The 17,265-nt window shown below is 45.8% G+C and overlaps 1 protein-coding gene across 1 annotated transcript in view; it reads left to right on the forward strand.

Annotated features, from left to right (window-relative positions):
- LOC306913309 (E3 ubiquitin-protein ligase HECW1-like) overlaps positions 1-17,265 on the forward strand; it is a gene marked incomplete at both ends in the record, with an annotated part of 139,982 nt that overhangs the window by 21,454 nt on the left and 101,263 nt on the right. The window contains 1 exon segment of the mRNA XM_079489898.1: positions 11,225-11,262. Within this exon segment, the coding sequence (XP_079346024.1) occupies positions 11,225-11,262 (38 nt within the window).

Raw genomic sequence — 17,265 nt, forward strand, 5'->3', positions numbered from 1 at the left:
GGACTGCTGAGAGGGAGACAGCATAGGAGAGACATACAGTTGGACTGTTGAGAGGGAGACAGCATAGGGGAGACATACAGTTGGACTGTTGAGAGGGAGACAGTATAGGAGAGACATACAGTTGGACTGTTGAGAGGGAGACAGTATAGGAGAGACATACAGTTGGACTGTTGAGAGGGAGACAGTATAGGAGAGACAGACAGTTGGACTGTTGAGAGGGAGACAGTATAGGAGAGACAGACAGTTGGACTGCTGAGAGGGAGACAGCATAGGAGAGACATACAGTTGGACTGTTGAGAGGGAGACAGCATAGGAGAGACATACAGTTGGACTGCTGAGAGGGAGACAGCATAGGACAGACATACAGTTGGACTGCTGAGAGGGAGACAGCATAGGAGAGACATACAGTTGGACATCTGAGAGACAGTATAGGAGAGACATTTGGAAAGCTGAGAGGAAGACAGCTTTCGAGACCACATGGCAGATGTTGTGGTAGCATGAATGCTGCGTAGGTACCGCCCCCCCCCCCCAAAAAAACTTTCAGAGCAAGGACACCATGACAGGTGGGATAACTTCCCTTGTTTATGTGGTTTTGTTCCCTTGCCGTCAAAGAGATTTTGTTAGTTAACTAACTCAGGGTGACAGGGCCATTTTGACCTGAGATCAGATTCTAAAAATGTCTTCTAAATCCTGACAGTTTTCTGAAAAAGCTATGTTTCTATGGTCAGTCGTTCTTCGATTTAAAAGAAATAGCAGACCTACAAGCTCGTAGCGCGCCACTCGGTGGCGCGCTACGAGCTTGTAGATCTGCTATTTTTCAATAGCTAAAGCATAACATAATGCTAACACCAAAAGGGGTTCCCGCCCAAAATGGGTTAACCATCCTTTTATACTTTGGCTGTTCAAAAATAGCAGATAGCTCATAGTATAGCGTGTTAATTTGTGCCGCCCTATGAGGTTGTAGAGCTCATTTTTTATTAACATTTTTAAATCAAATAAATCTTTGCTTCTGGGATGGTCCGTGGCCAAATACATATATCATTTTTAGGGTCCTTGACATGAAAAAGTCTGCATGAGCACCACTGATATTATAGAAACGCATGCTTTTTTCTTAAATATGTTTTTAGATTCGGCGTCAGGTCTTGGGGTTGACTATATGAAGTTTAGCAAAGGGAGCTATTATTGTTCGTGCAACTATACTGCCTCTTTGACGGTTCATTTTGAGGCCACAATAAGCTGCGTTCAGGAGGTCGGGTGGATGTGTTCCACTTATCTTTGGTCCTGTTTGTTTCCTTGTGGCCACATTAATATTACACCATGCATTGCCACCTGCAGTGCAGCACATGTCTACTTGGAAATAAAGACATACCTTTGTCATCCACAAACCTTGGATGTCACCTGTCCTGCAATTTAGCCTGTCAAAAAAAAGATAATGTTTGTACTTTAAAGTGCTTTACGAAGATGTACTTTGCAAGTAACCACGCGTCACCAGGCTTTGGAAAGTGACTACATCTGTCATTAAAAAAAAAAATCTTTTCAGCGATTTTCTTAGTTTTAAGGGTAACTGTTGTATAATTGCAATATTACACTCGAGGGTGTGGTTTAACGTGATTATTGCCACTTCAGTGATGCTTGCGGAACTCGACTAGGTCTCGTTCCTGACCGCATCACTGTCGTGGTAATAGTCACGTTAAACCACACCCTCTCGTGTAATATTGCTTAAGTATCCATTCTGATTCCGCCTTGTGGTTTCCTGCCAGATGACTACAAATCATTGACTACAACATGACGAAAGTTAACCACCCGCTTCCCGACGGGAACATAAACCCCAAATGGAATGCCCAGGCTACTTTGCGAGTACATATTCGTGATGTCACTGATCACATGACCCCAAGTTCTAGACCTCCAATTCTAGGCTACACAAAAGAGGGGAACTTAATTTGTATTACTTCCACACAACAACTCTAAGGTATATTAAAACACCAAAAGGGGTTCCCGTCCTGAATGTTTAGTGGTTATTGTGTGTTTAGTGGTTATTTAGTGGTAGATCAGCAGATCTACAAGCTCACTAGGAGCTTGTAGGTCTGCTATTTTTGAAAAATCGTGAAAATGTGGCACAAATCTTTGAATATATATTCTTTCAGAGCAAACGTTTTTAACTCAAATCTTTGCTTCTGGGGAGAGGGAACAACATATTTTCAGATGGGGGGGGTCTGAAAATGTTTGAGAACGACTGACATTAGGTTTTTCAGAAAACTGTCAGGATTTAGAAGGCATTTGTAGAATCGTCCTCAGGTCTAAATGGGTTAAATCAATACCTAAGCCTAAACCTAACAGTTTTTATTATTATTATTGGGATAAATATTTTGACCAGTGGATAATCCTGCCCCATGCCTACTGTACGTACATTCTCTGTCTCAGACAGAGGAGGCTCCAGGCGTAACAAAGTCTAGCTACTAAACTGTGTCCTTACAGGCCAGCCTTTGAGATAAAGTTGACCCATATAGAGATCAATTTAAAAGCCACGCTTCATCTCCCCGCAAAGGCCTAGGCTAATTCAGATCAGGAAGGAAGTTGGAACCCTTTTATCATTTTTTGTCTTGCTCACTGGGGCTCCTTGTAAATGGGACACACTATACGAGCGACAAGAGCGACAAACTGGGCTGAAGCTGAACCTATTGTTCGGAGACGTATCTCGGGGAATTGACCGTGGATATGTCGTGCTCGCTGCTAGTCGGCAAAATGCTATTGGTCCGGCTCCTTGAAAAGTTCTTTGTCACGACTGACTCTGCATGACTGAGTCTAAATATAAACTTTTATCCAGAACTCCACTGTCCATTATCCCATTCTGGACGGGAAGCCCTTTTGGTGTTTTAAGCATTATGTTATACTTTAGTTATTTTTGAAAAATCTTGAAAATGTGGCGCAAATCTTGAATCTCTGAATATATATTATCTGACATTTTTAACTCAAATCTTTGCTTCTGGGGGGGGGGGGGTCCCTGGAAGAACATATTTTCAGATGGGGGTCCGCGGCCAAATACGGATACTTCCGGGGGTCCTTGACATGAAAAAGGTTGACCACCACTGACATAGAAACATAGGTTTTTCAGAAAACGTTTAGGATTTAGAAGATTTTTTTTAAAGAATCGGCCTCAGGTCTAAATGGGTTATTCTTGCATGAACGTGAGTGACGGTTTCATGTGCTTTAGCTGTATGTGTTCCGCTGGGGTTGGGGCTATGGCTATGGTTTAGCCTCGCGTAGCCATACTAATACGACTGCGTGGATATTAGTCTCGTCCCTCTCAGTATTAGATTTTTTTTGTCAGGTGAAACCTGACCTAACAACGCTCATGAAAAGTAAGCGACCATTGTGCGACTTTGAGCCACCTAGTTAAGGCATATTCATAGTCTGGATTTTCGGTGGTGAGCTGACCACCGGAGCTGAAATAACATTGAGCGGTGGGCTGGAGCGGTGGCCGTGGTGAAATGAAATGAAATGAAATGAAATGAAATGATTACTATATTTACCCAGGGTATCTGGGCTAAGCTCAAGAACTTGTTTCCAGCCAGGCCCTGCTCATAGAACACATTTCATCGTAGTGGTTCAATGCCTTGTTCAAGGGCACTTCAGCGGTGGTAATTTTAACGTGTCGGACAGCTGATTCGAACTGGCGACCTTCCGGTATCAAGACCGCTCCGCTATCCGTTCGGCCACCGCGGCTCGTGACGTCCTGTTGTAGTTCGGTGGTCACCTAACCACCGAAAATCCAGACTATGTATGAGCCTTTAGACTGATCTGATTGGCGAGGCAGCCAATCAGATCAGTCTAACTAGGTGGCTGTCTAACTAGGTCTAACTAGGTGTCTGCTTGGCTGCCTCGTCTGCTACGTCTGCGTCCTCTGCCTATAAGCCAATGGGAGTGTAGTATGACTGCCTGCCTCCTAACTAAGCTGTGCCACACGCACGGCGAAAGGGCTGATTTGCCGCACACCGCTGCGAGCAAGCTTCACCACCAGCAGCCTCGAAGCGACAACAGTCAGCTGGCTATACTGTAATGTTATGAGCTGGACAGCGGCAGGGGAGCCACAACAAAACGCAGTCATCGAGCCACACACAGAACGTCGGAAAACGAGGCACGAGGTTGTGACACCCAAACATACACGTTACTAAAATAATAATCATACTTGGGGGGGGGGGGGGGGGGGGGGGGGGGTCCTGTGGCCCTGGTTGGTTATAGCCTGCTTCCAGACGAATATGGTTGGCTCGTCACCACTTCGGTCGTGAAGTCCGTCCCCCAATTGAGAGGGGCCAGACTTAATCTGCCTCTAGATTTGCTATTTTCAACATCCAAGTGACTTGTGTCTTGTGACTTGTGTTACAGTATACTGGATCTCTTCTCCACTAGTCCCTTCATAATATTTTTTTGTCTAGTTTTTATCTGTTGACGAAATTGTCAGTATATTTAGTCATAGTTTCAGTCACCGTAGCTTAGTTTTCATTTAGTTTCCATTTAGTGTTCATCGGTGAAAAAGGTCACTGTAGTCGATGAGCATTTTTCGTCATAGTTTTAGTCGGCGAAATCAACACCGCTCAAGATCAAATTGATCAAATCAATTAATTACCAGCTGCATTATCATCTGCGGGGGTCCGCTCTGCCTCTGTGTGCTGTGTAGTTGAACTGGAGAAAAAAAATGCATGAGATGAGATCACACGAAACTGGCCCCTGTAAAATCTGAATCCCCCACCCACCCCTTTTCCCCCTCACTGTATATGTCCCCCCCCCCCCCCCCCCTTTTCACCTCCTCTATGATGATTTCCTGTTTTTGGCTATATAGTAGTGTATATTTGTATGTCTCTAAATGTTATGATGAATTGAACATGGTGGACCCTATTGTAAACAAGTGTAATGCTTTATGGTGTCGTCCACAGTTAACAGTTTTGTATCGAGTTGTGCTTGAAATGTACTGTAATTCTCCAATCTGTTAACAAATTATACCAATCAAACAGCGCATCGCGGTTTCTGGACTAGAGGACTAGCTTGCACATCAATGATACTCACATGTGCACAGCACGCGGAAATATGCGGACACACACACACGCATGCACACACGCGCACACACACGCACACACGCACGCACACACACACGTGTCTGCTGCATAGGGGTCTGCTGCTGCACACAAACAGCGCCATCCCGTGGTGAAATAAAAGTTGCCGTGCGACGTTGACAGTATAGTTGGCGTGCACAGCAGCGTATGACTCCAAACGCCATTGGCTGCAATGCTCTCCCATTGGCAGAGAGCATCAATGCTCTCCCATTGGCTGCAAAATGCTCTCCCGTTGGATGCAAAATGTCTGGTTGCCTAGAGACGAGGCTGCCAATGAGAAAACCAGCAGACTAGAGGACTAGCTTGCACATCGACGATAGACTCAGCTTGCTATTGCATAGCAGCTGGTAAAAAAAGAGAAATAAATGAACTTAGCAATTTTCTCTTTTTTTTTTTTACACATTCAGAAAATACTGTTTAGAAGCCCTGCTCTACTGCAGTGACTACTATCAGCACATAGAGCTAAGTGACACTTGTTATAACAAACTATGACTTGCACTGCCCTTTTAGCCCATTCTGGACGGGAACCCCTTTTGGTGTTTTAACTAAGCATTATTTAGCTATTGAAAAATAGCAGATCTACAAGCTCATGTGGCACGCTACGAGCTTGTAGGTCTGCAATTTTTAAAAAATCGTGAAAATGTGGCACAAATCTTTGAATATATATTCTTTCAGAAGACTTTTTTTTTTTTTTTTTTTTTTTTAAATGTTTTTTTTTCGGCTTTCGCCTTTATTTTATTTATTTTTTATGGAGGGACAAGACAGTAGGCTGACAGGAAATGGGGAGAGAGATGGGGGGAAGACATGCAGTAAAGGCCGTCGGGATTGGGAGTCGAACCCGCGGCACACTGCCAGACTGGATTACCAGCCAAGGTGCCTGGACGTCTGAGCCAGGGCAGAATACTTTTTATTTATTTCGACGTCAGGGCCTAAATGGGTTAGATACAATTTGTGAACCCAAAACGGCTCCAGGCATAATAACACTGCCTATATCACCACGAGTGCTGAAGACTCTCACTACTTTAATTTTGCACAGTGCCGTCGTTGACCTCTAAATGTCAAGCTTTTTTCTTGAATTTCAAAACACCTGCCTCATTTTCGGACGACGAGGACGTTTTTTTTTAGAAGATGAGTGGATGAGTCATTCGGCACAAAGCAGCACCATACGCACTCACAATGATTCCTTTCATTGATGCAATCGTTTCAAATCAGATTAGTAACATTGTCATGAGACATAAAACAGAAGACCTTTCTATCCATTCCAACCCCCGCTTAGCTCTTTAAATGCTGTGTACGATACAGCTACAGCATATACAATAAAAACCAAACTTTCTCAGAGTCAACGTTTGATAGCCTGGGGTCCACCTATGCTTTCTATGGCATAGGCAGCTCCCGGCAGGATCCGCCGGGAGAATCTAGACGCAGCTGCGCGACATGAGACAAATTAATTAGAGCGACAGAGAGAGAGAGGAGTGTGTGTGTGTACGTGTGTGCGTCAATTTAACTAAGGTGCAGATGATCAGAAATCAGCAGAGAGTGATTGACGTTCGCGCTACTCTATGCCGAATTGAAGTGGACTCTGTCCCAGACTTTTTTTTTCTCCCTGGAAACAAAAACGTCTGGGTTTCCGAGGCTAACGTTTTATGACTTTTAATCCCCATAGGGGGATTTTTATATCGCCTCATATAAGAACTGTGTTTGACAAATAAACAAATCATCCCGGCCTTTTACTCATATGGATATATGAAGAATCAACTGACTGCGAGAAAACGCTAATGGTTACTCCTGCTGAATTAGTTACATTTTCGTTTGAATGAGACTATCAAATATGAGTGACTGACTGTCGTAAATGATACAGAGACGCCTCCCCGACAATATCACTGAGACAGTTTATTTATTTCTGGACCACAATTCTTATATGAGACGCTTTTAAGATGACCCCATGTTATTCTCCATAGAGAGAACCCCTTGGAACCAGGGGATGAGCGAGTGACATCAGGACTTCGGCGCTCTATAGCCTACTTAGCCTACTAGCACCTGAATAAAAAGGCTTAAACTGTCCGAGCTACTCCTGTGTGGGGGGAGAGGGGGGTGGGGTGGGGGGGTAGAGGGGGAATAGGAGGAAAGAATAGAAGAGAGATAGACAGGGAAAGAGATACAGGCAAATACAAGTAGTAGCAATAACAATAATAATGAATGAAATAGTGTAGGATAATATAATTAATGAAATAGTGTAAGATAATATAATATGGTATAACAATGTTGTCGGATAATAATAATATATAACGTATGAGAATATTAGGATATGTAGTGGTGCAATAATATGATAGCAGTCCATGGCCGTGCACTGTGAGGGGGCCGCGGGTCCACGGTCACACTTTGGTGGGCTCCGTGGAGGGGCCTGGTCCACGTCTGGTGATCCAGGTTGTGCTCTGTTGTGCTCTCACACTTCTATATGGGCTCCATGAAGAGGCCTGGTCCACGGTCACACTTCTGATGGGCTCCGTGAAGAGGCCTGGTCCACGGTCACACTTCTGATGGGCTCCGTGAAGAGGCCGGGTCCACGGTCACACTTCTATATGGGCTCCATGAAGAGGCCTGGTCCACGGTCACACTTCTGATGGGCTCCATGAAGAGGCCTGGTCCACGGTCACACTTCTATATGGGCTCCATGAAGAGGCCTGGTCCACGGTCACACTTCTATATGGGCTCCATGAAGAGGCCTGGTCCACGGTCACACTTCTATATGGGCTCCATGAAGAGGCCTGGTCCACGGTCACACTTCTGATGGGCTCCATGAAGAGGCCTGGTCCACGGTCACACTTCTGATGGGCTCCATGAAGAGGCCTGGTCCACGGTCACACTTCTGATGGGCTCCGTGAAGAGGCCTGGTCCACGGTCACACTTCTGATGGGCTCCATGAAGAGGCCTGGACCACGGTCACACTCGGCCGTCAGTTGGGGGTTCATATTAGAGGTCCACGGAACTGCGAAGTGGAAGACGAAAAGAGACTCCGGGGAGTGGCTCCCCGGATGTTGAGTTAGTGGCAGGCCTTACTGGAGCCTATACAGTGTTTATTACTGCTGGGAGACAAACCCACACAAACAATGTACGATTTTGGCATTTAGCAGACGCACAACACAGGTGCGGGTTTGGCAGGAGGTTCCCCTTACTCAGTTCTCACCATTATTACTTTATCGGGTGACTGAGTACTGAAGACAAGTCTAGCTATAGGCTTTGTCGTAGGGAAAGGTTTTGAACCTAGTCTTGAATGTGCAGAGCGTGTCAGCCCCACGGACCGAAGCCGGGAGAAGGTTCAACAGCCGAGGTGCCTGGGACCTAAACACCCTGCCTCCTATTGTAACTTTTGATATTTCTGGGACAGTAAGCATTTTTGCATACTGTGAACGCACTGGTGTTCTATTTGGGTTGTAGGGATCGATGAGTTCTTTGAGATATTGTGGCGCCTGACCATTGAGAGCTTTGTAGGTGAGGAGAAGGATTTTGAACTCTATTCTGTATTTAACCGGGAGCCAGTGTAGAGAGGCCAGTGAAGGAGTGATATGGTCGCTTCTTCTGGTACCTGTCAGCACACGTGCCGCAGCATTTTGAACTAGCTGTAGGCTTTTCATTGAGTTCAATGGACAGGTGTGTGCCATCTTGGGAGGTTTTCAGCCATTACTGTCAATGGTGTGACATATCACGTTATCTTTCTAGATACAGAAGAGATACAAAAAAAAGCATCTTTTAACCACTCAATCTGTTGCTATTTAGTCCCCTAATCCCCAAATTTTCCCCATGACGTTTTTTACAATAGCAAAAATAGAAGTTCTACAAGTGCAATCTCACAATGTGTCTCATCACGAAGCGAGCTTTGTGAGCTTGTGTGAGCTTGTAGATTGGCTATTTTCCGCTATGAAAATACAGGTGTGCCTTGAGAGTTTGGCTTGTCCATTTGGTGCGGAAACCACCGAGCTTCAGTCAGTGCCTCGGAAACCCAGACGTTTTTATTTCCAGGGAGAAAAAAAAAGTCTGGGGCTGAGTCCAATTCAATTCGGCATACAGTTGCGCAAACGTCGCTCACTCTCTGCTGATTTCTGATCGTCTGCACCTTTGTTACATTGACGCACAGTCACAGTCACTCGCACACGTACACACACACTCCTCTCTCTCTCTCTGTCGCTCTAGTTAATTAGTCTCATGTCCAGCAGCTGCGCCTAGTTTCTCCCGGCGGATCCTGCCGTAGGCTGCCTATATATGCCATAGAGAGCATATAGGTGAGTTCCAGTCTATTGCAAGAGCAGCTCATCTCCAGTCATAACAGCAGAAACCACGGAGCGCTAATTGAAAAATTAACACCCGGGATGACGCGCACGGTTCAAGCCTTCCCTGCAGGCAGTGATGTGTGCTGAATTAAACATCATATCGTAGGGCGGCATACTACTTCCATTATCTAGGGCAATTATGATGATGGCGTAGGTTGTACCGAGGATAACTGGCGAGAGTCCCTGTAGAGATCGCGCGCGCGCGCGCGCGCGCGCGTGTGCGCGTGTGCGCGCGCGCGTGTGCGCGTGTGCGCGCGCGCGTGTGCGCGTGTGCGCGCGCGCGTGTGCGCGTGTGCGCGTGTGTGTGTGTGTGTGTGTGTGTGTGCGTGTGTGTGTGTGTGTGTGTGTGTGTGTGTGTGTGTGTGCGTGCGTGCGACACTCCGGAGCTAATCTCGCCAACAGCTGGGTGGGTCTGCGTCACCGATCCGGGGATGGGAGTTTTAGGTTTATTTAGGTTTCTTTTTTATTTAAGGAGGGGTGACAGCAGCAGTAGTCATGGTACTAATTGAAACAGTTTACTGTTAGATAGATGGCACTACTAATGAGAACTATAGGCATTTGTCTAGTGTGTACAGCAGGGGTTCTCAACGTTTTTGGCCGGGGACCCCCGGAAATGCTTTGGCAATGTCTCGGGACCCCCGCCCCGCCCCCTCCCGACCCCCAATATAAATTGACTGCTACAATAACCTTAACCCATTTTGGGCGGGAACCCCTTTTGGTGTTTTAAGAATTGTTATAATTTAGCTATTGAAAAATAGCAGATCTACAGGCTCATAGCGCCACCGAGTGGCGCGCTACGAGCTTGTAGGTCTGCTATTTTTGAAAAATCGTGAAAATAAAAAAATAGACTAACACTAAAACATTTCAGGTGACTAAAATGTGACTAAAACTAAAACAACACTGTATGTGTCTTTACATGAGGGAGTGTGATTTTGTGCAAACTCAGTGCCATTGGGTATATTTGTGTTTTGTGTAGTGTAGTCCAATAGTTAAATGGCAGAGATTGGACAAAAAATATTTTTTATTTTGTTTTTTCAACTGATTCTGACAGGAAATTAGGTCTACTGCCAGGATAAAAGATCTAACCTGATCTGCTCACTGCTAATATACGCTAAATTTGCCTTAATCCAAGATGCCACCATTGACAACCTATGTAAGGCAAATGTCATTATACTTTACGTACAGTAGCATGTGACGTGTAGGGGGTTTTCATGATTCTGAATCCATTCCACGCATTAGTTTTGCATGAAAAACACGTGCTTAAAAACGTCCATATAAGCCGTCATCACACACGTGATGAGGTCAGCACATTTGGCCACACTCGGACAAGTGTCGTGTAAACGTCTGTGGCCAAAGAGCCTCTCTGTTCAACATTTTGTCTTTGAAATGTTTTCCGTCGTTTTATTTTCATGTTCTGCCTCCTATAGTGATTCATATCATATCTTTATCTGGCAAAGATATGGCATGTGAAAGCTGTTGCTGTCACAAATGTTACCATTAATTGTGTGTACTACTACTATCATACACTACACACATGGTCTCTCTCCCCTTATATCTATCTATCTATCTATCTATCTATCTCTCTGTTATTCTCTCCCTCGATCCCTCCCCTCTCTCTCTCTCTCTCTCTGACAGCCACAACAACATCACACGAACACGAACGTTCCAGTCCATTGTCGCTGTCTCTTTGCTTTGTTGCAGTGTTAAGTAACACCCCCACCCCCCTCCCCCCTCCTTCTCCCCCCCCCCCCCCCCCCCCATCCTCCAGGTATTGGTGTTCTGTGAGTTGAGCCGTCGTCATAATGCTGATGCACCTGTGTAGTATCAAGGTCAGTGTCTGCCCCCGAAAACCATCCATCCAATGTCCATCCATCCATCTTCAACCGCTTATCCGTATAGTCAGGTCGCGGGGGGCTCCACCAGAGAGCTCCAGACTTCCCTATCCAGAGCAACATTAGTGACTTCCTCCTGGGCGATCCCGAGACGTTGGAAAAAAGTACGCAAATGTTTTTACTTAAGTAAAAGTATCAATACTTGCAATGTAGAAATGCTCCGTTATACTTGTAAGTAAAAGTCCGGAATTATACTTGTAAGTAAAAGTCCGGAATTCAAAATGTACTTGAGTAAAAGTATCAAAGTATTGGCACCTTTTTGGTGTTTTAAGCATTATGTTATGCTTTAGCTATTGGAAAATAGCAGATCTACAAGCTCATAGCACGGCACCGAGTGCCGCGCTATGAACTTGTAGGTAAATGTACTTAGTTACTTTCCACTACTGCCCGAAACCACATTGTTTCACTCTGTTTCTCGTCATCACCCATCCATCCATGAACGCATGTCTGTTGCATTCATGTCGACTAAAACGTGGACTTATATGAGTCCAGGTTTTTAGTCTGGCTAGGCTGTGTAAGTAAGAGATCATAATTTGAAAGGTCAATGGATTGCAATCGTAAACCACACCAAAGATAACATTCCCCCCCTACCTCAAGGAATTAGTCTGACTGAAACCCTCCACACGTACCTCTAGGATCTTTTTTCATAATTTGACGGGATGATTTAGATCGCGAGTTATGAACGTTTTAAGATTTTCGTTTTCATCAGCTAAACAGGGGAGGGAGTTTTTCGATGACGTCTCACACTTACGCAACACCGAGGATTGCCCAACAGGCGCTCCCAGGCTGTGGAGCCATGCGATCCGTTCTCATATCAATAAACTTCGTCTTTTGGACAATACTTCGTCCTGGGCGTCGGGCGTTACTAATAGAAAGGACAAATAACTTCGTCCTGGGCGATGGGGGTGTTAACATTCGTTTAGCCTCGGGCCCTGCCTGGTCACAACCTAAGGCAGAGAGAAAAGCCTGGTCACAACCTAAGGCAGAGAGAAAAGCCTGGTCACAACCTAAGGCAGAGAGAAAAGCCTGGTCACAACCTAAGGCAGAGAGAAAAGCCTGGTCACAACATAAGGCAGATATAAAAGCCTGGTGGTCACAACCTAAGGCAGAGAGAAAAGCCTGGTTACAACCTAAGACAGAGAGAAAAGCCTGGTCACAACCTAAGGCAGAGAGAAAAGCCTGGTCACAACCTAAGGCAGAGAGAAAAGCCTGGTCACAACCTAAGGCAGAGAGAAAAGCCTGGTCACAACCTAAGGCAGAGAGAAAAGCCTGGTCACAACCTAAGGCAGAGAGAAAAGCCTGGTCACAACCTAAGGCAGAGAGAAAAGCCTGGTCACAACATAAGGCAGATATAAAAGCCTGGTGGTCACAACCTAAGGCAGAGAGAAAAGCCTGGTTACAACCTAAGACAGAGAGAAAAGCCTGGTCACAACCTAAGGCAGAGAGAAAAGCCTGGTTACAACCTAAGGCAGAGAGAAAAGCCTGGTCACAACCTAAGGCAGAGAGAAAAGCCTGGTCACAACCTAAGGCAGAGAGAAAAGCCTGGTTACAACCTAAGGCAGAGAGAAAAGCCTGGTCACAACCTAAGGCAGAGAGAAAAGCCTGGTCACAACCTAAGGCAGAGAGAAAAGCCTGGTCACAACCTAAGGCAGAGAGAAAAGCCTGGTCACAACCTAAGACAGAGAGAAAAGCCTGGTCACAACCTAAGGCAGAGAGAAAAGCCTGGTCACAACCTAAGACAGAGAGAAAAGCCTGGTCACTACCTAAGACAGAGAGTAAAGCCTGGTCACAACCTAAGGCAGAGAGAAAAGCCTGGTCACAACCTAAGACAGAGAGAAAAGCCTGGTCACAACCTAAGACAGAGAGAAAAGCCTGGTCACAACCTAAGACAGAGAGTAAAGCCTGGTCACAACCTAAGACAGAGAGAAAAGCCTGGTCACTACCTAAGACAGAGAGTAAAGCCTGGTCACAACCTAAGGCAGAGAGAAAAGCCTGGTCACAACCTAAGGCAGAGAGAAAAGCCTGGTCACAACCTAAGACAGAGAGAAAAGCCTGGTCACAACCTAAGACAGAGAGTAAAGCCTGGTCACAACCTAAGACAGAGAGAAAAGCCTGGTCACAACCTAAGACAGAGAGTTTATCAACGGAAGTGTCGGGCCGGAACATCCGTCAGATGTATTTCCCCCTGGATACTATATTTTTCGACCAATCACAACACGTGTTTTATTCACAGAGAATGTAAACGGATTTGTAAAGCGTCAGCGTCATTTCCTTGAGCGGTATTTCCGCCCAAATCCCGTTTGTGCTATTGCCATTGAGAATGCATTGGGCGTTTAAGTTAAATACGGGGGGGACATATTTTGACAGCAGAAACTGCCTGTCATAATTTCTCTCCCTATTCCAAAGCCCCCCCAGGTACATTATATATTTAAACTATTTTCAGCAATGGTACACTTATTATTTCAGTGGGTAGATCTTGTTGAGCTGGTCATTTTGAAAGTAGATCTCACGTCATAAATGTGTGGGCACCCCTGCTCTACAGCGTAGGTCTTGCCCAGCGTGACATTCGTTTGTATCCTCTCACAAAGCACTGGCACGTTTACTCGGGTCTGGGGCGGTCTAATGTGTCACGTCGTCACAGCATCACAATTAAGCACTTAACTCCATGCCACGCTGCATGCTTGTACATCTGCTGTTTTTGAACATTTTTGAAAAAATCTGGAAAGTCAGAACTACAGATTTTCATTGAGAGACAGATGGAGAAATGAGAGAGAGAGAGAGGGGGAGAGAGGGAGAGGGGAAGAGAGGGGGAGAGAGGATACGAGAGCTGAGAGTAGGCCGAAAATTACAGATTTTCAAGCGAACAGTCTAATCTGTCGGAAAGCGGAAAGCAACCCCAGATAATGGACCTACATGATTGATTGATTGATTGATTGTTTATTTATTTTCGTGTCCTGCACACAATGTGCCCAACCCTCATGGGTTTATACACGACACCATTTCACAATTTAATTTACAGCATGTTTACATTACATAATTCATCACATTACAACAAAAGTCCCTTTGGAAAAACATATCTCCTTTTTTACATAGACTCCCTTTGGGGTGGGATCCACACGCAGTAAGCCGATTTTGCAACCCATTTTTTTTCACCCAGTGAATTCTCTAATGTAATCCTGGGCGCTACACTTCCTCTGCCAATCTTGGGGGTGCAGTGGACTGACCTCATGCTTCCTTCTATGCACGAGGAGTCCAAGCTGCTTCTTTTCACCTGACAGGGGGGAGTTTCCCCAGCCGGACGTAGCTTGTGGAAGGAACACGTTATTCCGACCAGTTCATTTCCCCTCCATCAGGCGCCCCAGCTGGCCAGGGGGAGGTAGTTTAGAGACCAGGATTACTGCATGTTTTTTGTGAGGGTACCTACCCTAGGGGACACGGCCCTTTCACCAACCCCGTCTCGGGTTTGGGCAGCGGGAATCGAACCCAGTACCTTCTATAGCTGTGAGGCATCAGCACTACCGACTGTGCCACCGTGACAGCAAATTTAGATTTTAGTTTAAGTCATAGTCTCTTGAATAGTTTTCATTTAGTTTTAGTCACATTTATAGTCACCTCACCTGGAATGTTTTTTGTTAGTCTAGTTTTAGTTGACTTAATATCATAAGATTTTAGTCGACTAAATCTACAGTTGATTTAGATACTGGATCTCTTGTCCACTAGTCCCTTCCTAAAGGTGGGTTCAGACTTGGATGGTTAGGGTGGCACGATTACATACAAAGTCAATGCAAACACGAGAAGTTGCGGGTGCGGCGCGACCTGGAGCAGCACAAACGGGACGAACCGAGGCGAATATTTAAATTAAAGTCTGAACGCACCTTTGATATTTTAGTCTAGTTTTTATTTGTTGACACAATTGTCAATATATTTACAACATCATAGCTTAGTTTTCATTTAGTTTCCATTTAGTTTTGGTCAGTGAAAAAAGGTAGTCGACGAACATTTCTTGTCATAGTATTAGTCGACGAAATGGGTTCCACGCACATTCGTCCAGCCTATAAGGCATCATGCTTTCCTCTATTTCACAATATGCCACGTGTGCATGTTTGAATGTTTCTGCGTCCTGATATAACCCACACAATGCTGCCATCCAGAGATATGGCAGCATGTGTGGGAGTCACTACTGTGCTGCACACTTGTCACATCAGTGGGTGGAATTCCATTTTGAAGGACTTTGACTAGAGCTCTGTAACAGTCGACTGACTCGTTGCATTGGGGACTTTGACCAGAGCTCTGCAACAGTCGACTGAGTCGTTGCATTGGGGACTTTGACCAGAGCTCTGCAACAGTCGACTGACTCGTTGCGTTGGGGACTTTGACCAGAGCTCTGTAACAGTCGACTGAGTCGTTGCATTGGGGACTTTGACCAGAGCTCTGTAACAGTCGACTGACTCGTTGCATTGGGGACTTTGACCAGAGCTCTGTAACAGTCCACTGAGTCGTTGCATTGGGGACTTTGACCAGAGCTCTGTAACAGTCCACTGACTCGTTGCATTGGGGACTTTGACCAGAGCTCTGTAACAGTCGACTGACTCGTTGCATTGGGGACTTTGACCAGAGCTCTGTAACAGTCGACTGACTCGTTGCATTGGGGACTTTGACTAGAGCTCTGTAACATTCGACTGACTTGTTGCATTGGAGACTTTGACCAGAGCTCTGCAACAGTCCACTGACTCGTTGCATTGGGGACTTTGACTAGAGCTCTGCAACAGTCCACTGACTCGTTGCATTGGGGACTTTGACTAGAGCTCTGTAACAGTCTACTGAGTCGTTGCGTTGGGGACTTTGACTAGAGCTCTGTAACAGTCCACTGACTTGTTGCGTTGGAGACTTTGACTAGAGCTCTGTAACAGTCCACTGACTCGTTGCATTGAGGACTTTGACCAGAGCTCTGTAACAGTCCACTGACTCGTTGCGTTGGGGACTTTGACCAGAGCTCTGTAACAGTCCACTGACTTGTTGCGTTGAGGACTTTGACCATAGCTCTGTAACAGTCCACTGACTCGTTGCGTTGGGGACTTTGACCAGAGCTCTGTAACAGTCGACTGACTCGTTGCATTGGGGACTTTGACCAGAGCTCTGTAACAGTCCACTGACTCGTTGCATTGGGGACTTTGACTAGAGCTCTGTAACAGTCCACTGACTCGTTGCGTTGGGGGCTTTGACCAGAGCTCTGTAACAGTCCACTGACTCGTTGCGTTGGGGACTTTGACTAGAGCTCTGTAACAGTCCACTGACTCGTTACATTGGGGACTTTGACTAGAGCTCTGTAACAATCCACTGACTCGTTGCATTGGGGACTTTGACTAGAGCTCTGTAACAGTCGACTGACTCGTTGCATTGGGGACTTTGACCAGAGCTCTGTAACAGTCCACTGACTCGTTGCATTGGGGACTTTGACCAGAGCTCTGTAACAGTCGACTGACTCGTTGCATTGGGGACTTTGACCAGAGCTCTGCAACAGTCGACTGACTCGTTGCATTGGGGACTTTGACCAGAGCTCTGTAACAGTCGACTGACTCGTTGCGTTGGGGACTTTGACCAGAGCTCTGTAACAGTCCACTGACTCGTTGCGTTGGGGACTTTGACCAGAGCTCTGTAACAGTCCACTGACTCGTTGCATTGGGGACTTTGACTAGAGCTCTGTAACAGTCGACTGAGTCGTTGCATTGGGGACTTTGACTAGAGCTCTGTAACAGTCGACTGAGTCGTTGCATTGGGGACTTTGACTAGAGCTCTGTAACAGTCGACTGACTCGTTGCATTGGAGACTTTGACCAGAGCTCTGTAACAGTCCACTGACTCGTTGCATTGGGGACTTTGACCAGAGCTCTGTAACAGTCCACTGACTCGTTGCATTGGGGACTTTGACTAGAGCTCTGTA

The sequence above is a fragment of the Electrona antarctica genome (genome assembly GCF_951216825.1).
Source record: "Electrona antarctica genome assembly, chromosome: 20".
Classification (NCBI taxonomy): Eukaryota; Metazoa; Chordata; class Actinopteri; order Myctophiformes; family Myctophidae; genus Electrona; species Electrona antarctica.